At 42.1% G+C, this 26,645-nt stretch overlaps 1 protein-coding gene across 1 annotated transcript; it reads left to right on the forward strand.

Annotated features, from left to right (window-relative positions):
• The first annotated feature begins 4,754 nt into the window (after positions 1-4,754).
• Positions 4,755-26,545, forward strand: LOC135523972 (putative RNA-binding protein Luc7-like 1). The gene is made up of 10 exons (XM_064951028.1): positions 4,755-4,960; positions 7,499-7,593; positions 22,546-22,644; positions 22,794-22,904; positions 23,028-23,171; positions 24,015-24,191; positions 24,470-24,558; positions 24,701-24,742; positions 24,846-25,010; positions 25,161-26,545. Exons 1-10 carry the CDS (start codon positions 4,900-4,902, stop codon positions 25,306-25,308), a joined length of 1,131 nt encoding a protein of 376 aa, XP_064807100.1. The 5' UTR covers positions 4,755-4,899; the 3' UTR covers positions 25,309-26,545.
• The last annotated feature ends 100 nt before the right edge of the window (positions 26,546-26,645 follow it).

Genomic DNA, 26,645 nt, shown 5'->3' on the forward strand with positions numbered 1-26,645 from the left:
ACAGAGAAGGAGAGCCCACAGTCCTTGGTAGCTGGCGCGTTGGTGCAACTATGTTATCCTCAAAGTGGGCAAAGAACGTCTTTAGCTTGTCTGGAAGCAAAACGGTGTCCGCGACGTGACTGCTTTTCCTTTTGTAGTCCGTCATTGTCTGTGAACTTTACCAGATACGTCTTGTGTCTGAGCCGTTGAATTGCGACTCCACTGTCTCAATAATACACCTGCGCTCCAGCAGGTGTATCTCACTGATCATCCCTAAAGCCAACACCTCATTTGGCCGCCTTTTGTTCCAATACTCTGCTGCCTGTGACTGGAACGAATTGCAAAAATCCCTGAAGTTGGAGACTTTTATCTCCCTCACCAACTTCAAACATCTGCTATCTGAGCAGCTAACCGATCGCTGCAGCTGTACATAGTCTATTGGTAAATAGCCCACCCATTTTCACCTACCTCATCCCCATACTGTTTTTATTTATTTACTTTTCTGCTCTTTTGCACACCAATATCTCTACCTGTACATGACCATCTGATCATTTATCACCCCAGTGTTAATCTGCAAAATTGTAATTATTCGCCTACCTCCTCATGCCTTTTGCACACAATGTATATAGACTCCCCTTTTTTCTACTGTGGTATTGACTTGTTAATTGTTTACTCCATGTGTAACTCTGTGTTGTCTGTTCACACTGCTATGCTTTATCTTGGCCAGGTCGCAGTTGCAAATGAGAACTTGTTCTCAACTAGCCTACGTGGTTAAATAAAGGTGAAATAAAAAATTAAAAAATATTGACATTTTACCTGTATGATTGCCTTGCAGAGGGAACAACTACTCTTTGTATTCTGCCATGTTCCCTGTCACCTTGCCATCGTTAAATTTGGTGGTTCGCACTTTCAGTTTTGCGCGAATGCTGCCATCTACCCTCAGAGGTGCGTGCTTAGTCCCCTCCCCTCTCTGGCTTGGGGTAGAAGCTGTTAATGAGCCTTTTGGACCTAGACTTGGTGCTAAGGTACCACTTGCCGTACGATAGCAGAGAGAACAGTCTACGACTTGGGTGACTGAAGTCTTTGACAATTTTTTGGCATCTTCCTCTGACACACCTGGTATTTAGGTCCAGGATGTCAGGAAGCTTGGCCCCAGTGATGTACTGTACCTCTGTAGCGCCTTACGGTCAGATGCAAAACAGTTGCCATACGAGGTGGTGATGCACCGGTCAGGATGCTCTCGATGGTGCAGCTGAATAACTTTTTTTTTTGTGTGAATTTTACCCTGTTTTCTCCCCAATTTCGTGGTATCCAATTGTTTTTTAGTACCTACTATCTTGTCTCATCAGGGGCTCGGGAGAGATGAAGGTTGAAAGTCATGCGTCCTCCGATACACAACCCAACCAAGCCGCACTAATGGCCATCGTTATGTTTGGAGGAAAAAGGTGGAGGCTTGCAAGCAGTGGAACACCATCCTAACTGTGAAGCACAGGGGTGGCAGTATCATGTTGTGGGGGTGCTTGCTGCAGGAGGGACTTGTGCACTTCACAAAATAGATGGCATCATGAGGCAAGAAAATTATGTAGATATATTGAAGCAACATCTCAAGACATCAGTCAAGAAGTTAAAGCTTGGTCGCAAAATGGGTCTTCCAAATGAGCAATGAACCCAAGCATTCTTCCAAAGTTGTGGCAAAATGGCTTAAGGAAAACAAAGTCAAGGTATTGGAGTGGCCATCACAAAGCCCTGACCTCAATCCTATAGAAAATTTGTGGGCAGAACCAAAAAAATGTGTGTGAGCAAGGAGGCCTACAAACCTGACTCAATTACACCAGCTCTGTCAGGAGGAATGGGCCAAAATTCACCCAACTTATTGTGAGAAGCTTGTGGAAGGCTACCCGTAACATTGGACCTAAGTTATAGAATTTAAAGGCAATGCTACCAAATACTAATTGAGTGTATGTAAACTTCTGACCCACTGGGAATGTGATGAAAGAAATAAAAGCTGAAATAAATCACTCTCTACTATTATTCTGACATTTCACATTCTTAAAATAAAGTGGTGATCCCAACTGACCTTCCACAGGGAATTTTTACTCGGATTAAATGTCAGGAATTGTGAAAAACTGAGTTTAAATGTATTTGGCTAAGGTGTATGTAAACTTCCGACTTCAACTGTAGATATATATATATATATATATATATATATATATACAGTGCCTTGCGAAAGTATTCGGCCCCCTTGAACTTTGCGACCTTTTGCCACATTTCAGGCTTCAAACATAAAGATATAAAACTGTATTTTTTTGTGAAGAATCAACAACAAGTGGGACACAATCATGAAGTGGAACGACATTTATTGGATATTTCAAACTTTTTTAACGAATCAAAAACTGAAAAATTGGGCGTGCAAAATTATTCAGCCCCCTTCAGCCCCCACATTGGCTAGAATGATCCCACTTGATGTTGTCTCATCCTGACTGCCTTCCATTTTTAGAGCGACCCCTTGGTGTCTGGTCAATATAATCAAAGGCTAAAATTGCTTCTCCGTTAGAAATCCCCGATCACACTTGTAGGCAATGTCATGCCGACGTTGGCTAGCAAAGCTCATGTCATCGGCTCGAACAGTCGTCTCGTGCCAAGCTGTGTATGTGTAGGCTGTCAAATTGTCAAAGGGAATTTTTTATCAATGATGACTAATTATGTATACATTTCAATCAGGACTGACTAATCAGAATACTAGTATGTTACTGTATATGTACTAATCCGAATACTATTCTGTATATGTATGAGTTTTCTTTCTTGATCCCAGTACTGAAAATAATGTGTGTGTGAATGTGGTCAAATGTTAGAACAATGACTGTCTGTTCCTTGGTACAAATCTTCAGACTGCTATTTGAATGCTTATCTACACGAGAAGGCCTTGAGTCGTAAATTATATTAAATTGGTAGGGAGGCGGATGTGGGAAGGCTGGAGATACAGCCTTTGTACTGGAACGGAGATGGCACGGATTGGGGCTGGAACTAAGGACGTCATTTTCAGTTTATAACCTGTGGTAAACCTGTATTGTGGGAGTACTCTCTTGAATAAACTCTGCTGTCTGATTTTAAGACTGGGCTCTGTCTATCATTATAGAATAAGGGAATTACAAATCCTTATGAATTGACAGAGTGTTTAATTTTAATTGGGTATTATAAAACATAGAGCAATTTAATTCCTTTAACACAAATCAAAGGCACACCTTTGATATAAAGTTGTTTTTGACAAAAATGAATACCTTTCAGTTTGTCACTTTCACAAGGTTTGAGTAATAACATGTTCAACTACTTAAAACATGGGCTCAAATTTAGGTTGTTCCTTTTCTAGATAATACGTTTTTAATTCTCATTCACTTTTCAAACCCTGACCTGGTCTGTTTCGCAAGCGTTCACGGAAGTCTTGCGATGTTGTGCCTCTGGGTTTAGAGACTGTGATATAATGGATCATCTGTGATGATAATGGAGAATTCAAGGCAGCTGGGAAATCTGAACAAAACTAGGTCAAGTCATGATGTCAAGTGATCTTCAGGTTGGAAATCTGACTTGGAATTCAAAGTTGGATGAACGTTCAAAACAACTGTGAAATTGGATTTTTAAAAACTAGCTCCGGCTGGGATTAATATTTTATGGAATGCACTGAAATCAGAAGTTAGAGATTTCTGAGTTCGCAGCAGTTTCGAACAGAGAACCACAGTATGACTCATAATACCCATAAAACCTAGAGGTCAAACAAGGAAATGGTGCCAATTTCATTAAATTGACAATTCTGTAAACTGTCTAGTGTAAGTTTTAAATTGACATAATACCTGTTAGCAAAGGTGTCAACTGGAGAGTACGTGCTGGAGCTTGCAGGGATTTGTAGTCTTGAGTCTGAGAGTAAATAGAGCCACATATATTAATAATAGTCACCTTGTCCAAGAGAGATTTACATTGTTATCAAAACGTCATGCCAGGGAAAGCCTACACAAAACACAGCTCTTATTTTAAGTGTTTCTAAAATGTCCTATGTGGAAAAATGAATGGTGGATAAACTATTGGGACCATTTTCCTCCTTGACTGTGATGAGTGATGAGTGTGTGATGAGTGCTGCGCCCTCTCATTGAGTAACTCAAGTTGAAGGGCGACTGGGATACTGCAGGCTGTTAAAGGACAATACATCTGGTGTATTATAAGCAATTATTGGTACCAAGATTGTCTTTGAAACATTGTTTTATTCACGCGAAGATTGCAATTTTTACATTCAGATCCTGTTTTCTGCTAACAACGCCTGCAGTACCGCGGTCGGCCTTGAACTTCCGTGGACTCAATGAGAGGGGGCAGCACTGAGCTATACTATGGGGGGCAGTCGTTCTCCCCTTGCGGGAAGGAAGACGACAAGTTTAGGTCTAAAATAAACCCATTGAAATTGCATTGGTTTTATTTTGGACAAATTTGGGCGAGAGTGATTACCTCTCGTTTCACCTCTTCCTCTCTGATTATAGCTGTCGTTCTGCCCCTGAACAGGCAGTTAACCCACTGTTCCCAGGCCGTCATTGAAAATAAGAATTTGTTCTTAACTGACTTGCCTGGTTAAATAAAGGTAAAAAAAATTAAATAAAAATAAAAATATGTACGTGAAATGAGCTAACTTGCGTTCAAGTGGCTGTGATTGGTTAGTTCTCTTACCAACCGACACTCCAATTGGCAAATTCTAGCATATGGGCGTGTTTTCAATAGTACAAGGTGTCGTCATTTCCTCAACTGCGAAAGAGGGGCCTGGCGAGATCGTTGAAGAAGCCTGTCCAAAGAGTAAACATATTTCCTCAATAATATAGGATACACCTCCATAGACTGTGTTATCGTCTGTGTTGTGGAGAAGCTTTAAACAATTTACCCACAGGAATGTCGGCTCAAGCTCAAATGAGAGCTTTGCTCGATCAACTAATGGGGACTGCGAGGGACGGTGAGTAGCAAAAAGGCGGTGGCTAGCTTGTTAGCGTGCTAGCTAAAAGATGGAGCCAGTGTGGCTTGCAGTTAGCCTAGCAAACTAGTTTTTGTGTCGTGTGTCAGATGGGCATACCTTTAATGAATGGCGTACAAGAGGACGTTTGTGTGACACAAAAGGAGCTCATTCATGATTTGGTCCCGGCCTAGTTGTTGTTTCACGATTTAATGTTTGTATCCATAGCTAATGACGTCTACTACGCCATTAATCGTTGATAGACCAGCCGTCTAGATCAGTGATTCTCAACTATAGGGCCCCAGTGGGCCTCAGAGTTTAAGGGGTCCCTGAAAAATCAGGGATAAAACTCATGTTATAGCTACATTTTCATAATATTTTCGATTAACTTAAGAATTTTAAGTTATTAGAACTTGCCATGTAACTCTGGTTTTTAGAATATTGTGTGTAGTCAAACATTTTTACACTATGCCACTATTACACAATGTTATATGCATGTGTGAAAAAGTATATTTCTACGTTAGTATTAAGCAGTTTGTTGTGCTATGAGGTGTAATGGATCATGATAACTGGATATCAAAACTGTTGGGAAAATTGACGTTTGAAGATGAGACCACCTAATACCCCCATCAACAAGGTTATACACACAACCCTTAATGACAGAAGCAAATGCAACATCCTACAATGCTTGCTGCTCTAGCTCCACCACAATGCCTGTGAATGTGGGTTAAAATGGCAAATCATCTAAAGCATAAAACAATGTTTAACAAGACATGATCTCTAGAAGTAACTCATCAAAAATATGAAGTATATCTAACCAGTAATACGTTTTGGACTTGATTAAATTAAGTGTGATCTAAGAAATGTTTTAGATGCTGGACTCTAACCTTTGGTGTTTAACAAACACACTATATTAATTCTATTATAAATAAGAACACATCATGTTGGAAATACAACAAAAGCTGATGCAAATAGTAAACTCATTTCTTGAAAGTAGAACTACCACAATATTTGTGTTCATTGACATGAGCTTAAAACAGTCATACCTTGCACTGTATCTACTATATTGTGTAGCATTTGTAGAAGCACCACTTCCATAGTAAATGACGTATCTGGCTACAAGGATACAAACATTAAAAACATAACAGCCGCCATTTAGTAAGGATGTCATGTCTACAATGGTAACGTAAAGTCGGATAAACTGACTTATCCATGGTTCTTCTTTGGGCTTAATCAGACTAACAAAGTGAGTTTGTCGAGTGGGGTTGTGTGTGAGTGTTGAGATGAATTCAAATTTTTCCCGACATATGTTGCATACAAATTGAACAATTGTGGCCCCTTTATTTTATTCATAAAGGTTCAGTGTATCTTTGCCAGCCTACTTCAATCTGCAAAGGAGTTGCAGAAAAGCCTCATGTTCATCGAGCCGTGAGTCACATGATTTTTAAAGCTGTTATGAACAATAGTAATCCAAACAATTGTTTGCTTTCCGGAAGTTGTTGTACTTTTTTTAGCATCACAACAAGGATATTAAATTCTTCAATGACTCTTTGAATTACAATTTGGAAGTAGTACATGCAGCCTGAACTAAGACATTGTCTGGTTGCACTGAAGGCCAAGGAGCTTTAGATGTCTATTGTCAAGCAAGACATCTATTATCAAGCAATACAATCTGACTTGTGTGTCATTCATATCAACTTCCTTACTACAGGTATGGGCAAGAAAACAGTTCCCATTTTATACTTTTCTACCGTGGGTTTAAAATTCTGCAGCTGAGGTCTTGAAGATGCAGATGGGTACAGTATATGTTGCAGCTCGCAGTGTGTATAAAACTACAATTTTTTTCCCTTCTTGGTTTTATTATTTACTATGTTGCATTTGTGCCAAGGACTTGGTTGGCGCCAACTATAGGCTGAGCCAAATCTTTTTTTTAGGGGCCTTTTGTTTTGTTGAAGTTAGAAGATCTAGCTGACACAGTAACATCTGTTACAGTGGCACAGGCAGCCCATTTAAGCTGAATGACAATGCCATGAGACCAAGGTAGCCTGATGAATCTGTCCATGTCAATCATAACACCCATACAGTAAGCTTACTACCATGTTGTTTTTCTATAGGCCAACATTCTTTAGTTGAACAAGTGCTTTCAGAAAGACAGGAGAGTGGAAAGTCATTCTGAGTCTTAGCCAAACGTAAGCCTATATTATTACATTATTCATGTAGTTTCGAGGCTCTGGTAAGGTAAGCCTCCAATTCACAGCAGAAAATACATCAAGCCATTAGGGACACGCCACGCAGGCCCCAAGTGGATGTCGTGAATACTGTCCAAAGGCACACATTCTGTCAGTATGATACATTGTAGCTCAATGTATCTGTTCATATCACCCCAATAAGGAGATTCCCAAGATGCAATTGTAAAAATGGTCAAGTCTATGCCCCTTTACCCTAATATGGGCACACATAGTTATGCTAAAGCATTGGATACCTCGCTCTAGTGGATGAGTATGTGAGGTCTTTCTAACTGTTGGTTTTGTACTGTTTCAGGGGATGAGACGCGGCAGAGGGTCAAATTCACTGATGAGAGGGTCTGCAAAAGCCATCTCCTGAACTGCTGTCCCCACGACATCCTCTCCGGAACTGTAAGTAGACGAAGCGCACTCTTCTTCCATTGTCTCCTCCAGACAGGGTCGGCGCAATACGTTTTGACAGGGAGTGCAGGGAATAAATATTTCTTTAAAGCCTTGTTTAGGGTATTTTTCTGCTTATAATTTCTTACATTTGGTAGGCTTTTTGTTAGTGAACTTGTCTTGTTGCGCTAGAATACTAAATAAAGCCTTGCTAACCAGAATAATGTCCTACATCGATAGAATGAAAGAATGCATCATCAATAATCTAGTTGACATTGGAAAAGTTTTCTCATGCATTTCTGCTTCTCTTGTGGAAGCGAAGACATTTAGGGACCGGGAAGATTTTAGTGCCATCAGAAAGTATTCACGCCCCTCTACTTTTTCCACATTTTGTTGTTGCAGTCTGAATTTAATTCATTAAATTTAGATTTTGTGTCACTGGCCTACACACAATACTCCATAATGTCAAAGTGGATTTATGGTTTTAGAATATTTTACAAATTATTTAAAAATGACAAGCGGCTATGTCTTAAGTCAATAAATATTCAATCCCTTTGTTATGGCAAGCCTAAGTAAGTTAAGGAGTAAACATGTGCTTAACAAGTGATACAATAAGTTGCATCGACTCACTCTGTGTTCAATAATAGTGTTTAACATGACTTTTGAATGACTACCTCATCTCAGTGCTCCACACATACAATTTATATGTAACGTCCCTCAGTCAAGCAGTGAATGTCAAACACAGATTCAACCATAAAGATCAGGGAGGTTTTACAATGCCTCTCAAAGAAGGGCAACAATTTTAATCTAAAATTGCGGCGCAGTAGTACGTGTATATCTGTCTTTGTCTTATCTTGTAAATAGCCGGTCTTTTTTCATATCTTCATCTCACTTCTATCTACAAACTAAATATATTTTCCTGCAACCCGCCTCACCCAATGCGGTTCGGCTCTGCTATTTTTGTTCCTTATAACTGGAACTTCCATCAGGAGCTAACTAGCTACTAGTCTTTGTTAGTCACAGCTAGCTGTTCTCGCCTCTTTTCCCTGGAATCAGCCAGCCTTAGCTCAGACAATCACCTGCCAGTCTGCACAGCGCGATATCAACCCAGAGCAGACTGCTTTTCTCTACCATATCACTGGATTCCTGCTGCTCTGGATTATTACACTAGATCAATACTCCTAGCTAGCTAGCTGAAAATGAGTGGCTACTGTTAGCTAACGCCTCTGTCCCTAAGCAAGCACCAGCTAGCCTCGAGCGAGGCCTGTAGACCAACTTATTCTAGGTCTACAATTACCTCCTTTGCCAATTGGCTTGGACCCTTTATTGTTGACACGGAGCCCTGCCGATCCATCACGACTGGACTGTCGACGAGATTGCCCGATGTGGTCTCAACGGGCTATTCTGTTACGATATCGCTGCAGAACCATCTACGTGCCCCGGCCTGTCAGCTTTTTCTGAATGCTGTGTCTCCGGCTCGCCCAGTGTAGTAGTGAATACCGTACAGCACCCTGTCTCACCTATTGCTATTCTTGACCCTATGATCACTCGGGTACACAGCTGATTCCCCCTGGACTGTTTCAATAACACGTTAACTCATTTTGTCTACCTGTTGGCCCCAGCCCCGAACTCAGGTCCTGTATGTATCTAACTGACCGCTCTGCCCTTTCTTTGTCATTTATCCGTTGTTGTCTTAGATCTCCTGATCAACACCTGTGATTGCTTTATGCCTCTAATGTCAATATGCCTTGTCTACTGCTGTCTTGGCTAGTTTTTATTGCTTTATTTCACTGTAGCGCCCTCGGTCCCACCCAAATTTCCTTAGATAGCTCTTTCGTCACACCCCACACACATGCGGGGACCTCATCTATGTTAATTGATGCCTCCGGAGGCAAAGCCTCATCACGCAATGCATAGGTTTACCTCCACTGTACTCGCATCCTACCATACCCTTGTCTATACATTATGCCTTGAATCTATTCCACCACACCCAGAAATTTGTCTCCTTTTATTCTGTCCCCAACGCACTAGACAATCAGTTCTTATAGCCTTTTGCCGTTTCCTTATTCTACTCCTCCTCTGTTCCTCTGGTGATGTAGAGGTTAACCCAAGCCCTGGAGCCCCCAGTTCCACTCCTATACCCTAGGCACTATCATTTCTTGACTTCTGTAACCATAAAAGCCTTGGTTTCATGTATGTTAACATTAGAAGCCTCCTCCCTAAGTTAATTATTTTCACTGCTTTAGCACACTCCGCCAAAACCCTGATGTCCTAGCCGTGTCTGAATCCTGGCCTAGGAAGGCCACCAAAAATTCAGAAATTTCCATCCCCATCTATAACAATTTCAAACAAGATAGAACTGCCAAAGGGGATGGAGTTAGCCTGCAGAGTTCTGTCATGCTATCCAGGTCTGTGCCCAAACAATTTGAGGTTACACTTTTAAAAATCCACCTTTCCAGAAATAAGTCTCCCACTGTTGCCGCTTGTTATAGACCCCCCTCAGCCCCCGGCTGCGCCCTGGACACCATATGTGAATTGATTGCCCCCACATCTATCTTCAGCGTTCGTAATGTTAGGTTGACCTAAACTGGGATGTCCTTAACACCCCGGCCATCCTATAATCTATGCTAGATGCTCTCAATCTAACCCAAATTATCAAGGAAACTACCAGGTACAAACCCAAATCCGTAACCATGGGCACCTTCAAAGATCATCCTGACCAACCTGCCCTCTAAATACACCTCTGCTGTTTTCAACCAGGATCTCAGCGATCACTGCCACATTGCCTGCATCCGTAATGGGTCCGTGGTCAAACAATCACCCCTCATCACAGTCAAATGATCCCTAAAACACTTCAGCGAGCAGGCCTTTCTAATCGACCTGGCCTGGGTATCCTGGAAGGATATTGGCCTCATTCCGTCAGAAGGGGATGCCTGGTTATTCTTAAAGTGCTTTCCTCACCATCTTAATTAAGCATGCCCCATTCCAAAAAATTAGAACCAGGAACAGATATTGCCCTTGGTTCACTCCAGACCTGACTGCCCTTGACCAGCACAAAAACATCCTGTGGCGCACTGCATTGGCATCAAATAGCCCCCACGATATATAACTTTTCAGGTAAGTTAGGAACCAATATACACAGGCAATTAGGAAAACAAAGGCTAGCTTTTTCAAACAGAAATTTGCTTCCTGAAGCACAAACTCCAAAAAGTTCTGGGACACTGTAAAGTCCATGGAGAATAAGAGCACCTCCTCCCAGCTGCCCTGAGGCTTGGAAACACTGTCACCACTGAAATCTACGATAATCGAGAATTTCAATAAGCATTTTTCTACGGCTGGCCATGCTTTCCACCTGGCTACCCCTAACCCGGTCAACAGCTCTGCACTTCTCACAGCAACTTGCCCAAGCCTTCCCCATTTCTCCTTCACCCAAATCCAGATAGCTGATGTTCTGAAAGAGCTGCCAAATCTGGACCCCTACAAATCAACAGGGCTAGACAATCTGGACCCTCTCTTTCTAAAATGATCCGCCACAATTGTTGCAACCCCTATTACTAGCCTGTTCAACCTCTTTTCGTATTGTCTGAGATCCCCAAAGATTGGAAAGCTGCCGTGGTCATCCCCCTCTTCAATGGGGGAGGCACTCTAGACCCAAATTGTTAGACGTATATACATCCTACCCTGCCTTTCTAAGGTCTTTGAAAGCCAAGTTAACAGATCACCTACCATTTCGAATCCCACCGTACCTTCTCCGCTATGCAATCTGGTTTCCAAGCTGGTCATAGGTGCACCTCAGCCATGCTCAAGGTCCTAAACGATATCATAACTGCCATCGACAAAAGACAATACACTGTAGCCGTATTCATCGACCTGGCCGAGGCTTTCGATTCTGTCAATCACTTCATTCTTATCGGTAGACTCAACAGCCTTGGTTTCTCAAATGACTTCCTCGTCTGGTTCACCAACTACTTCTCAGAGTTCAGTATGTCAAATCGGAGGGACCTGTTGTCGAGACCTCTGGCAGTCTCTATGGAGGTGTCACAGGGTTCAATTCTCAGGCCGACTCTCTTCGCTGTATACATCAATGATGTCGCTCTTGCGGCTGTTTTTCTCTGCTCCACCTCTAAGCAGATGACCCCATTCTGTAAACTTCTGGCCCTTCTTTGGGCACTGTTTACAAACCTCCCAACGGGCTTCAATGCCATACAACAGTCCTTCCGTGGCCTCCAACAGCTCTTAAATGCAAGTAAAACTAAATGCATGCTCTTCAACCGATCGCTCTGGATGGTTCTGACTTAGAATATGTGGACAACTACAAATACAGTGGGGCAAAAAAGTATTTAGTCAGTCACCAATTGTGCAAGTTCTCCCACTTAAAAAGATGAGAGGCCTGTAATTTTCATCATAGGTACACTTCAACTATGACAGACAAAATGAGGGGAAAAAAATCCAGAAAATCACATTGTAGGATTTTTAATGAATTTATTTGCGAATTATGGTGGAAAATAAGTATTTGGTCACCTACAAAACAAGCAAGATTTCTGTCTCTCACAGACCTGTAACTGCTTCTTTAAGAGGCTCCTTTGTCCTTCACTCATTACCTGTATTAATGGCACCTGTTTGAACTTGTTATCAGTATAAAAGACACCCGTCCACAACCTCAAACAGTCACACTCCAAACTCCACTATGGCCAAGACCAAAGAGCTGTCAAAGGACACCAGAAACAAAATTGTAGACCTGGGAAAACTGAATCTGCAATAGGTAAGCATTTTGGTTTGAAGAAATTGCTCCCACAGTTGATTATTAGGAAATGGAAGACATAATCTCCCTCGATCTGGGCCTCCACGCAAGATCTCACCCCGTGGGGTCAAAATGATCACAAGAACGGTGAGCAAAAATCCCAGAACCACGCGGGGGACCTAGTGAATGACCTGCAGAGAGCTGGGACCAAAGTAACAAAGCCTACCATCAGTAACACACTACGCCGCCAAGGACTCATCCTGCAGTGCCAGACGTGTCCCCCAGCTTAAGCCAGTACATGCCCATGCCCGTCTGAAGTTTGCTAGAGAGCATTTGGATGATCCAGAAGAAGATTGGGAGAATGTCATATGGTCAGGTGAAACCAAAATATAACTTTTTGGTAAAAACCCAACTCGTCGTGTTTGGAGGACGAAGAATGCTGAGTTGCATCCAAAGAACACCATACCTACTGTGAAGCATGAAGGTGGAAACATCATGCTTTGGGGCTGTTTTTCTGCAAAGGGACCAGGACGACTGATCCGTGTAAAGGAAAGAATGAATGGGACCATGTATCGTGAGATTTTGAGTGAAAACCTCCTTCCATCAGCAAGGGCATTGAAGATGAAACGTGGCTGGGTCTTTCAGCACGACAATGATCCCAAACATACCGCCCGGGCAATGAAGGAGTGGCTTCGTAAGAGTCATTCCAAGGTCCTGGAGTGGCCTAGCCAGTCTCCAGATCTCAACCCCATAGAAAATCTTTGGAGGGAATTGAAAGTCCGTGTTGCCCAGCAACAGCCCCAAAACATCACTGCTCTAGAGGAGATCTGCATGGAGGAATGGGCCAAAATACCAGCAACAATGTGTGAAACCCTTGTGAAGACTTACAGAAAACGTTTGACCTCTGTCATTGCCAACTAAGGGTATATAACTAAGTATTGAGAAACTTTTGTTATTGACCAAATGCTTATTTTCCACCATAATTTGCAAATTCATTAAAAATCCTACAATGTGATTTTTCTGGAGGAAAAAAATAATCTTATTTTGTCTGTCATAGTTGAAGTTAACCTATGATGAAAATTACAATCCTCTCATCTTTTTAAGTGGGAGAACTTGCACAATTGGTGGCTGACTAAATACTTTATTGCCCCACTACCTAGGTGTCTGGTTAAACTAAACTCTCCTTCCAGACTCACATTGAGCATCTCCAATCCAAATTAAGTCTAGAATCGGCTTCCTATTTCTCAACAAAGCATCCTTCACTCATGCTGCCAAACATACCCTCATAAAACTGACTATCCTAACAATCCTCGACTTCGGCGACGTCATTTACAAAATAGCCTCCAACGCTCTACTCAGCAAACTGGATGCAGTCTATCACAGTGCCACCCGTTTCGTCACCAAAGCCCCATATACAACCCACCACTGCGACCTTTATGCTCTTGTTGGCTGGCCCTCGCTTCATATTCGTCGCCAGACCCACTGGCTCCAGTTCATCTATAAGTCTTTGCTCGGTAAAGCCCCGCCTTATCTCAGCTCACTGTTCACCATAGCAGTACCCACCTGTAGCACGCGCTCCAGCAGGTATATTTCACTGGTCATCCCCAGCCAATTCCTCCTTCGGCCGCCTTTCCTTCCAGTTCTCTGCTGCCAATGACTGGAACGAACTGCAGAAATCACTGAAGCTGGAGACTCATATCTCCCTCACTAACTTTAAGCATCAGCTATCAGAGCAGCTTATAGATCATTGATTGATATATTTTTTCTTCTCCTTTGCATCTCTACTTGCACATCCATCTTCTGCACATTATCACTCCAGTGTTTTATTTGCTGAGTTGTAATTATTTCGCCACTAAGGCCTATTTATTGCCTTGACTCCCTAATCTTACTTCATTTGCACACACTTTATAGAGACTTTTCTATTGTGTTTGACTGTATTTTTGTTTATTCCATGTGTAACTCTGTTTCACACTGCTTTGCATTATCTTGGCCACGTCGCAGTTGTAAATGAGAACTTGTTCTTAACTGGCTTACCTGTTTAAATAAAGGTAAAAATTAATCTATTGGTAGATGGGTAAAAAAAAACATTCCTTTGCACATGGTTAAGATAGGGCTGGGTGATATATCAATAGAGGTAATTAATTCCCTCAATAACTAAATAAAAAGGTTTTGATTAATTTTCAATAATGTCGATATAGAATAATTAGGTACAGCAGTCCATTTCACCTCTGACACAGCTAGGAACGTCTGGAGAAGTGACACTATGCACGTGGAGAGGTATACGCCCACTTAAAAAAAACTTAGCACCTCGGGATGAAGTAGCCACTATTAACCTCGAAAAATGAGTGGTGTAGGTGAAAACAGTGGCATTGATAGCCATGGAGGAGGAGCAGCTTCCAACGAAGAAATTATTGATAAAGGGTTAAAATGTTTCAGTAATTTTGTTTTTGCTTTTTGAAGTCCGACAAAGAGAAGAGCAATGTTCGGTGCAAATTGTGGCGTAGACCGGTGGCTACCAATTCTGGTAATACGACGAACCTTTTTCACCGTCTGAAGCAAAATAACTTTTTGGAACATGCAGGAACTTTGAGTTTGTCACGGTATTGATCAACGCCCCTCAAGCACCAGCCAATCTAGTGATGTTTGCCCGACTCAGTCAACACTGACAGCGTCTATGCCCTACAAGCAAACATTGAGAAGACAGACCTCAGCAATACAATGCATAATAGCATTTGTAAGGACATGCTACCAATTAGCACAGTCGAAAAGGAAGGTTTCAAGAGGCTTATCAATTTAATTTACCCCAGGTACGTGGTCCCTGGCCGCAAACATTTCTCACACTGCACTGCCTAAACTCTACGACGAGTGTCGGGAAAGCGTTGAGGAACAGCTCAACAGATTTGACATATATTTCTACTCCTAGAGCCTCGCTATCCGCTATTTTAACAGAGTGGAATCTTCAAAATAAATGCCTTCAAACATCATACTTTCCCGACAACCAAATGGCTGAAGCTATAGCATTAACGCACGCTCTCACCTCCTGGGGACTCAGTCAAGACAGACAGGTCTGCATTACAACAAATAGGGGCGTGAACGCGGCGAATGCCGCTCAAATCAACAAATGGACCCGAATGCAAAGTTTTGGATGTTGTCTGCACTTGGCCAATGGTAAGTAACCTTGTCAATTGTGTATATTTGAAGTGGTTGGTAAGATGAAACTAAATGTGCATTTTTTTTTTTCATCAACTGATTAAGTAAAATATTACATAACTAAAGAGAGAATTGTGATTTTTAACATTTTTATTAAAATATCTTAGTGGTTACTCTCTTAGAGAGAGTGGTTAGAGACAAACGGGTAGATCGAGCAATTGGAGTGTGTAAGAAAGTGGTAGGTGCCTTTCCCTATTTGTGGAAAAAGGAACAGATACCTGGCAGTTGCTCAAAGGAACGCAACCTACCCCAGCAAAAGTTGGTGACAGTCACCTATCAGGTGGGGATCACGTCAAAAGATGGTGCAGGAGGGTACTGGAGCAGGAGAAAGCCATTTCGCAGGTCTTGTCCAGTGACTATAAGACCCGGCACTTAACTCCCACCTATACAGGTACAGATGATCTTGAGTCCATCATCAACCAGGCATTGACCCCATTCCTAGAATTCATAAATGCTCTGTCTGTTGAGTCTTTATGTCAGCGTGTCTTACCTGAAGCTGGAACTACACCTGTTCAATACAGATGTCATGAAACAGTGCTCACCCAAATCATCAAAACAATAGTCATGGACTATCTGAATGAGAAATATGAATACCTAGCCACAGATGACCTCCTGGACATAACCTTGTTAGTCGACCCTCTGTTTAAATCAACACGAACAAGAACTGTCATACAGATAGTCAATGGCGGACATGAAAACCCAAGCCCAGCACAGGGAGACGTTGCTGCTGTTTCACCACAACTGCCAGCTAAAAAGAGTCTCTGGGCATTTTTTTTTTCAAAAAGCCATGCTCCACTACCACAGGTCTTACTGAAATCCAGCTGGTGGAAAAGGAACTCCGCTGCAAACTTCAGTCTACTGATGCTGACCGTGAAACCAATCCACTGGACTGGTGGACAATCCACTTTACAAAAAAGTGGAGTTCTACTTCTGACAATAAATAAGAAACATTAATCCTTTGGTTTGTTCAGGCATTATTGAGTCTGGTGCAGACATGCACCTTTTATACATTATTTGATATCGTGGTAATTGATTTGCCATATCGCCCAGCCCTAGGTTAAGTTATTAATTACACTTTGGATGGTGTATCAATACACCCAGTCACTAAATAGATACAGGAAGGAAACTGCTCAGGGATTTCACCATGGGACCAATTGTGACTTTAAAACAGAGTTTTTAATGGCTGTGATAGGATAGATCAACATTGTAGATACTCCACAATACTAACCTGCAGTAAGGCACTAAAGTAAAACTGCAAAAGAAATTGGCTAAGAAATTATGGCTGACCCCAATTAGTCAACTGGTTGATTGTTTGGTCGATAGGCTGTTGGTCAACCAATATTGTTATTTTTGTTCGGCAGTAGCAAATATATGTATCTCTATACGCGCATCTATACACACTTCCCCATTTACATATAGTACATTCGGAAAGTATTCAGACCCGTGACTTTTTCCACATTACTCCAAGCTGTAGAAACATCTCAAGGAGGATCAATAGAAGGAGGATGGACCTGAGCTCTATTTTGAGTCTCATAGCAGTACTGAGTACCTATGTAAGGTATTTGTTTATTTTTAATACATTTGCAAAAATGTTAACTGTTTTCGCTTTGTCGTTATGGGGTATTGTGTGTAGATTTGAGGGGGAAAGGTCTGAATACTTTCCAAATGCACTGTATTTGGAAAAATACACATTGGCTGCATCATGTTATGCTTGTCATTGTCAATGACCGAGGGAGTTTTTCAGATGAAAAGAAATGGAAGAGCTAATCAAAGGCAAAATTTTGCAACGGCAAAATCCCAGAGGAAAACCTGGTTGTCTGCATTCCAACAGACGCTGGGAGACAAATTCACCTTTCACCAGGACAATAACCTAAAACGAGGCCAAATGTGCACTGGAGTTGCTTATCAAGACCACATTGAGTGGCCTAGTTAAAGTTTTGAATTCGAAAAACATGTTTTCACTTTGCGATGGGGTTTTGTGTGTAGATTGATGAGGGGAAAAAATTATCAATTTTGAATTCCATCTGTAACACAAAATATGGATTAAGTCGAGGGGTATGAATAGTTTCTGAAGGCATTGTACATACAAAATGACTGAATGTCATCAGTTTGACCAGTTTTAAAGAAATGAAAAGCTGTGAAAATGATCCACCATGTTTCTGATAGTAATTCATGTATCCAAGATCAACTTAAATACTGTCAGCTTTTATGTCGCTGAAAAAAATGATCACGTTTAGGCTACACAACGGTCCTTATCCGTACATTCACATTCTCTCAAGATGCTGAAAGAAAGAAGTCATATTTCTCTACTCTTGTTCCTGAGCCAAATTAACAATTGGTGGGTCCTTTTACTGCAATAAACTTAATTATGCAGGAGTTAATGGTCTACATATAAGCCTGCAGTCAGTGTCCAGACTTCAGTTATTATTACTGTTCCCATCTGAACTTCAAGGTTGCGCAAACCAGGGGGTGCTGCTGCAAACCAGGGTGTGTTGCTGCACCCCTACTTTCGCTTTCTCTGCCTCCAGGGCTCTAAAGTGTGATCATGTTAGTCTTCTATGCTCCTACACTTTTATATGGAAGCTCCAAGGAAAAAAACACCCAGACAATAATTGTAATGATTAGGCTTTGCTAGCCCAAACTTCTTTTGAACGGTTATTACTGGCAATTTATTTTTTTGTAATTTTTTTTGTATTTAAATTCTCCATTCTAGGGGCATATACCATGTCACAGCCATTTTGAAACCACTTACGCGCCGTTAACATGATTGAACAAGGCGCTTTATAAGTGGTTAACTCATTAGCTAGCTAAACATTTGGGGGCACATAAAGGAAGGGATACCTTCTTAGAATTTAAAAATATATATATTTCGGAGATCAATGATCATAGCAATGAATGAAGGACAGATCTTTTTCTTTTTTTGTGGGGGGGGGGTAGATCAGCTTCAATATTGCAGATTGAACCCAAAATAATTGTTTGCATCATTTGTAATGCCCCCCTCCATTGGAGTAAACTAGCGGCCAACAATACATCTGCTACCAATTACTACAGTGAGTGTACAAAATCCATTATGAACACCTGCTCTTTCCTGACAGATTGACCAGGTGAAAGATATTAAGGCTTTTTAAGCCTTAAGACAATTGAGACATGGATTGTGTATGTGTACTATTATGATGGTGAATGGGCAAGACAAAAGATTTAAGTGCCTTTTGAACAGGGTATGGTAGTAGGTGCCAGGCGCTTCGGTTTGTGTCAAGAACTTAAACACTGCTGGGTTTTTCACACTCAACAGTTTCCTGTGTCTATCAACAATAGTCCACTACCCAAAGGACTTCTAGCCAACTTAACGCAACTGTGGCCAAGGACACCTAGAGTCCTTGGCCCAACGAATTGAGGCTTTTCTGAGGGCAAAAGAGTGGATGAATCTTAATACTAGGAAGGTGTTTAATGTTTTGTACACTGTGTATATATGAATGGACAAAGCCATCGATCACATGGCATCATTTATTCCTATGTGAAGACTCAATAACACATTGAAGCCAAATTAAGTCAGTTATGTTCGCGTCTCATGGAAGACATAACATACGAAGTTTGAGCTACTCCTGGAAGTGATGTTACACGCTAGCTCAGTGTTGCCCCCTCTCATTGAGTAACTCCAGTTGAAGGCCAACTAGGGTACTGCAGTCTGCCAAAAGCATCTCAATTATACTTCTGTGTGCACCCATTGAGCTATAGAAGAGGCACGACCATATCTCCTCCCTGTGTGACCACTACCTTCTCTCAAAATCAATGACTGAGCACCGAATGCATCCCTAGGCGTCCTACAAATAGAATATCAGAGTTCGGAGTGTGCCGGCATATCAGAATGAGTGCTTCATCCAATATCACCTATGACAGCTGTGAGCAGCCAGCCGCATCCCCTAACCAGCCATTAGCCTCCTTAGCTGCTTCTTTCCATCGGTTCCTTCTGCACCTCTCCATCAGTTTTAAAATGTTATTTAGTCGCGATGGTGAGCTGGGATGGGGTTTCTGTTACATTTGTTTAAAATATTAGCGCATCTTGCAGTGCGAGCGAAGTGGATACGTATCTTTTAGTTTCGCCTGTAAGAACAAGCAGGCCAGTCTGACTAGGCTTCGTTGTCACATAGCCTCTAAGTACCACAGCCATAGTGGAAAAGTAGAGCACAGTGACAGCCATGCTTGTGCCTTTACATCACTGAAATCCACGAGTATCTAGCCCAAACTCAAGAGTTATGCCCCATATTGCCAGAGCTACCGTCTCCCCTTTCTACTGCGAATTGGCGCATGTTTTATTTAATTTTATAAACCTTGTCGCTGGCTGCAAGTTTTTGGTTTGATAATGATCATGTTTAGTCATGCTAGCTAGCTAACATGATACCGTAGCTATGCACAGAAGTGGATGGCACAGGAAAAAAGGAAATGCATAGATTGTCTGCTCAGATGCTCTAAAGGTACGATTCATATGCCATATCAATGTAATGTAAGATAAATCTGAATCAAGTCAGTATTTTTCTGATTTCTTAAATTATGTTTGGTGCCTAACTTTTGGGAAGAGTGTGTAGGCTGTGTGTAAAGTTGTCTGAAGAGTAGGGTAAAGATGGATTCATATAGGACTAGTGGGCTGTCACCTTACTGTCACAATGAAAATGCAGACTATTATGCATTTACAATACCAGTCAAAAGTTTGGACACCTACCCATTTCAGGGGCTTTCCTTTATTTTGACTATTTTGTGCGTTGTAGAATAATAGTGAAGACATCAAAACAATAACACATGTAATTTTAAAGGTGTTAGGCAAATCAAAATATATTTGAGATTCTTCAAAGTAGCCACCCTTTTATGGACTTGGTCTTTTACCAAATAGGGCTATCTTCTGTATTCCACCCATACCTTGTCACAACACAACTGATTGGCTCAAACGTATTAAGAAGGAAAGAAATTCCACAAAGTAACTTTTAACAAGGCACACCTGTTAATTGAAATTCATTCCAGGTGACTACCCCATGAAGCTGGTTGAGAGAATGTCAAAGCAAAAGGTGGCTACTTTGAAGATAGAAAAAAAGAAGAAACTTCCCCTTTTCAGGACCCTGTCTTCCAAAGATAATTTGTAAGAATCTGAATAACTTCACAGATCTTCATTGTAAAGGGTTTAAACACTGGTTCCCAAGCTTGTTCAATGAACCATAAACAATTAATGAACATGCACCTGTGGAACAGTCGTTAAGACACTAACGGCTTACCGACAATAGGCAATTAGGTCACAGGTATGAAAACTTAGGACACTAAAGAGGCATTTCTACTGGAAAACACCAAAAGAAAGATGCCCAGGGTCCCTGCTCATTTGCGTTAATGTGCCTTAGGCATGCTGCAAGGAGGCATGAGGACTGCAGATGTGGCCAGGTCAATAAATTGCCATGTCTGTACTGTGAGACGCCTAAGACGGCGCTACAGGGAGACAGGACAGACAGCTAATCGTCCTCGCTGTGATAGACCGCGTAACGCGTACACCACCTGCACCGGATTGGTACATCTGAACATCACACCTGCGGGACAGGTAAAGGATGGCAACAACTGCTTGAGTTACACCAGGAACGCACAATCCCTCCATCAGTTTTCAGACTGTGCGCAATAGGCTGAGAGAGGTTGGACTGAGGGCTTGTAGGCCTGTTGTAAGGCAGATTCTCACCAGACATCACCGGTTTATGGGCATAAACCCAACGTCGCTGGACCAGACAGAACTTGCAAGAAGTATCTTCGCTGACGAGTGGCAGTTTTGTCTCACCAGGGCTGATGGTCGGATTCACATTTATCGTCGAAGGAATGAGCGTTACCCCCGAGGCCTGTACTCTGGAGCGGGATCGAGGTGGAGGGTCCGTCATGGTCTGGTGCGGTGTCACAGCATTATCGAACTGAGCTTGTTGTCATTGCCTGCAATCTCAATGCTGTGCGTTACATGGAAGACGTCCTCCTCATGTGGTACCCTTCCTGCGGGCTCATCCTGACATGCCCCTCCAGCATGACAGTGCCACCAGCATACTGCTCTTTCTGTGCGTGATTTCCTGCAAGACAGGAATGTCTGTGTTCTGCCATGGCCAGCGAAGAGTCCGGATCTCATTCCCATTGAGCACGTCTGGGACCTGTTGCATCGTAGGGAGAGGGCTAGGTGCCCCCCCCCCCCCACACACGCACACAGAAATGTCCGGGAACCTGCAGGTGCCTTGGTGGGAGAGTGGGGTAACATCTCATAGCAAGAACTGGCAAATCTGGCGCAGTCCATGAGGAGGAGATGCAGCTGGTGGCCACACCAGATACTGACTGTTACTTTTGATTTTTGACCCCCCCCCCCTTTGTTCAGGGACACATTATTCAATTTCTGTTAGTTACATGTCTGTGGAACTTGTTCAGTTTGTTTCAGTTGTTGAATCTTATGTTCATACAAATATTTACACATGTTAAGTTTGCTGAAAGTAAACGCAGTTGACAGTGGATGTTTTTTTTTGCTGAGTTTATATAAAATATATTTTGATATGTTTAAAAAAAAATTGGTTACTACAAGATTCCATATGTGTTATTTCATAGTTTTGGTGTCTTCACTATTTATTATACAATGTAGAAAATTGTACAAATAAAGACTAACCCTAGAATGAGTAAGTGTGTCCAAACTTGACTGGTACTGTATATTCCTTCCTACATTCATTGGGACCCAATCACAAGTAGGCTTTTGGCCTGGTATCACATCGTTAGTACAATTTTGGTATTGTTACAACCCTACTGTGAAAATATGTACATTTTATTGCAGTTTACACTTTCATTCTTCCGTGCAACATTTAATTTAATTTCTGTTACCCGTATGTAATTATTGAATCAGCAGTTGAAGTGTAGACAGTAATAGTGGTTAATCTATTCTGAATATTTTGTGACTTCTAAAGTAGTTCATTGCAGACTGGATCTATGGCTGTGTCTTGACTGGCTAACGTTGACTTCATCAACAGCGTATGGATCTGGGAGAATGTGCAAAGACCCACGACCTGGCACTCCGGGCCGACTATGAAATTGCCTCCAAGGAGAGAGACCTCTTCTTTGAGCTTGACGTAAGTGATATCCACAGTTGGCTTGATTTAAAAACAACTTAATTTATCTCCTCGGGCAAGTAAGTTGTACTTCTCCAAGTTCATTTTACCAGTGCAGAAGTCTGTTCCATTGACTTATATGGAGTTTACTCTTCTATTGTCGGCAATAGGCTGTGGATCACCTGGAGTCTTTCATTGCCGACTGCGACCGGAGAACAGAGTTGGCCAAGAAACGACTGGTTGAGACCCAAGACGAGATCAGTGCTGAGGTGGCTGAAAAGGTGAGGGCAAGATGAACCTTGTTCACTGAATCTTATTGTGGAGTGTAAGGATGACATGTTGTTGAAAACTTTCTGATTTTGACTCATTTTATGCTGTTGTTGACTTGTTTTGTTATTCTCCAGGCAGAGACGGTTCACGAGCTGAACGAGGAGATTGGGAAGCTCCTGGCCAAGGCAGAGCAGCTGGGTGCCGAGGGGAATGTGGATGAGGCCCAGAAGGTCCTACAGGAAGTGGAGAAAGTTCGCAGCAGGAAGAGGGATGCTGAGGTGAGGAGGAGGGGTTGTTTTACTCACAGCATGTTTATTTTCCATCAAACTAGCACACCTCAGACCAAATAGGTTACTGAATACGGAACTCAGACCAAATGGGTTACTGAATGCGTCACTTTAATAAATGGATCGCTAGTCACGTTAATAATGCCACTTTTTAATAATGTTTACATATCTTGTCTTACTCATCTCGTATGGGCGGCAGGGTAGCCTAGTGGTTAGAGCGTTGGGACTAGTAACCGGAAGGTTACAAGTTCAAACCCCCGAGCTGACAAGGTACAAATCTGTCGTTCTGCCCCTGAACAGGCAGTTAACTCACTGTTCCTGGGCCGTCATTGAAAATAAGAATTTGTTCTTAACTGACTTGCCTAGTTAAATAAAGGTAATATAAAAAAAAGTGTATATACTGTATTATCTGTATTATATACTATCTATTGCCTATGCCGTTCGGTCATCGCTCATCCATATATTTATATGTACATATTCTTATTCCATCCCTTTCATTAAATTTGTGTATTAGGTGGATGTAGCAGAATTGTTAGATATTACTGCACTGTCGGAACTAGAAGCACAAGCATTTCTCTACTCGCTTTAACATCTGTCTGCTAACCATGTGTATGTGACCAATACAATTAGATTTTTTTTTTATGTAGACCTGGGTCGTGTTCAGTAGGGCACAATGTTGCAAAAACATTTTGGAATGGAAAATTAAATATTTTCTTATTGGACAAGGTGGAACCATCCTGTTTCACTTAGTTTTTGCCATACTGAACTCGAAACCCCTTCTTTCCTATCCTGATTCATTATCTTTCTCCATCTCTTCGGTTTTGTCCTTCTCAGGAGGAGTACAGAAACTCCATGCCTGCCTCCAGTTTCCAGCAGCAGAAGCTTCGTGTCTGTGAAGTGTGCTCGGCCTACCTGGGTCTCCACGACAACGACCGTCGCCTGGCCGACCACTTTGGCGGGAAGCTGCATCTGGGCTTCATCCAGATCAGGGAGAAACTGGAAGCCCTGAAGGTATGCTCTGAACCACCTCAGACCAAATAGGTTACTGAATACACCTAGCGAGATGTGGAAGTATAATCCTCAAAAGTTTATTTTTTATTTTGACTGCTTTCCCCTTCTGAGCATTCCACAGGGACTTTGTTTTTGATGAAAATACTGGAAACATCTCCCTTTTGGAATTAATTTAAATTTTGCTGCAAGAACATTCTTTTTGACATTAGAATGTATTAACATAAGACATTTTAATGTGAACACTGAGGCTAATGTCATTGCTGAACATTTTCTATCAGAAAACCGTCCTGGAAAAGCAGGAGAAGAGGAACCAGGACCGCCTGAAGAGGAGAGAAGAGAGAGAGAAGGAGGAGAGGATGAAGAAGAGGTGGGTCTTAACTTGGCAAAAATCATGAAATTGATGTAGGCAGATGGCAGCACTTCTTGGAAAATCCATGTACTGTATGTGGAGACAAATGCAGATATTTTCCCTGTGGTATCTCATCAATTGGTTTCTGTCACTTTTATAGGACCAAATCACGGAGCAGGGAACGGAGCAGGGAACATAGAAGGTTAGTATGGGCCACCAGCCATCTACTGCCACATGAACTTTATTCAATACACTATCTCCTAGTTTATTGCTGTATAAAACACTTCTCTGGGTCCGTGCTGCAGGTCCAGCTCTCGCGACCGTAGGAGACGCCGTTCCCGTTCCTCATCTCGGGAGAAGCGGCGTTCCTCCCGCTCGCGCTCCAGGGACCGTGAGAGGAGGCGACGCCACCGCAGCCGATCCCGCAGCAAGGGCGCCCGCCACAGCCACGAGCCCAGCTCCCGACACAAGTAGGAGTGTACACACACACACACGTTCCATCTTATTACTTAAACAAGTGCACACTTAATAATAATAAAGCTTCTTATCATAATATATACACACGACAAACGCGCACACACACAGATTTGTGTGTAACGAGACAGTGTTTACGGTTCCAGGTCGTCCAGGGATCGCGATCGCTCCTCCAGAGAACGTTCACGGGAGCGAAGCAAGAAGAGGGGATCCTCGGAGCGGCGGCAGGACAGCAGGGATCAGAACGGGAGAACAGAATCCCGCCGGGCAGAGGTCAGGGATAGAGACCTTTGAGGACTCTCTCTCGCTGTCTCCATCCTCAACACACAACCTCCCTTTGTCTGTCTCTCTTTCATATCTGTCCATTACATCTGTTTGAACTCTCTCCTTGTATGAATTCTCCCTCCGTTCCCTTATCAAAATGATCCAGAGATGTTTTTGCTTTGACCGATATTCCAGCCAATCCACTGTCCCAAATACATAGCGCTTATGACCACAGAAGTATATACAGGTAACTGCCAAAATAATGGAAACACTTCAGTACACCAAAGTATACTGAAAGCAGGTGCCTCCACACGTGTGGTTCATGAGTTAATTAAGAAATGAACATCCCATCATAATTAGGGTCATGTATAAAAATGCTGGGCCGGCCATTATTTTGGCTACCATGGCTATACCCCTATAGGATGACAATGCACCCATCCACAGGGCATGAGTGGTCACTGAATGGTTTGATGAGCATGAAAATGATGTAAACCATATACCATGTCTCCAGGTCTCAACCCAATTGAACACTTATGGGAGATTCTGGTGCGGTGCCCGAGACTGAGTGTTCCACCACTGTCAATAAAACACCAAATTATGGAATTTCTCATGGAAGAATGGTGTCTCATCCTTCCAATAGCGTTCCAGACACTTGTAGAATCTATGCCGGCTCATGGTGGCCCAACGCCTGACTAAAACACGTTATTTTGTTTTTTCCTTTATTTTGTCACCTGTATATTGTACATGCATATATATTTTAGTTTCAAGCGTTCAAATATATCCTGGGATAAAGTTGTGGGGGGTTGTTGAACATTGGGCATGGGAGTACATAAAGTCCTGACAGTGTATGTTAGATGTGATGGCTGTTGATGACATGCATATGATTCTATATTCTATAAAACTGTCCTGAATATTAATTTCCTGGGGGAATCCGTAGCTGAAACTAGAGAAAGGATAAATGAATGACCGTTGGCCATAAACTTAAAGAATAGAGCATTTCCATATTGCCGTGTTTTATGATACTGTTATTTTTAAACTGTCAGAATTGCTATGTGTGATTGAGATACTTTGCATAAATATACCTCCAGCATACTGTCCTGGGTGGTGTTCATTAGGCACCAAATGGAAGATACTGGACTGAAACGGGGGGGGGGGGGTCACCTGGACTTGTCCAAAAAGAAACCTACATTTTTGTTTTCCTGTAAAAACGTTGCTAAATGTTTTCAGTTATTGCCCTAATAAACACGACCCAGCATACTGTCTTGGATTGGCTTCTCCGTGCAAGGCTTTCTTCCCTTCCTAGAGGCTATTTCACAATGCTGGTTGCATCAATTTGCCATTTGATGTTGCACTAAATATTTAACATA

This window comes from Oncorhynchus masou, chromosome 31 (genome assembly GCF_036934945.1).
Source record: "Oncorhynchus masou masou isolate Uvic2021 chromosome 31, UVic_Omas_1.1, whole genome shotgun sequence".
Lineage (NCBI taxonomy): Eukaryota > Metazoa > Chordata > Actinopteri > Salmoniformes > Salmonidae > Oncorhynchus > Oncorhynchus masou.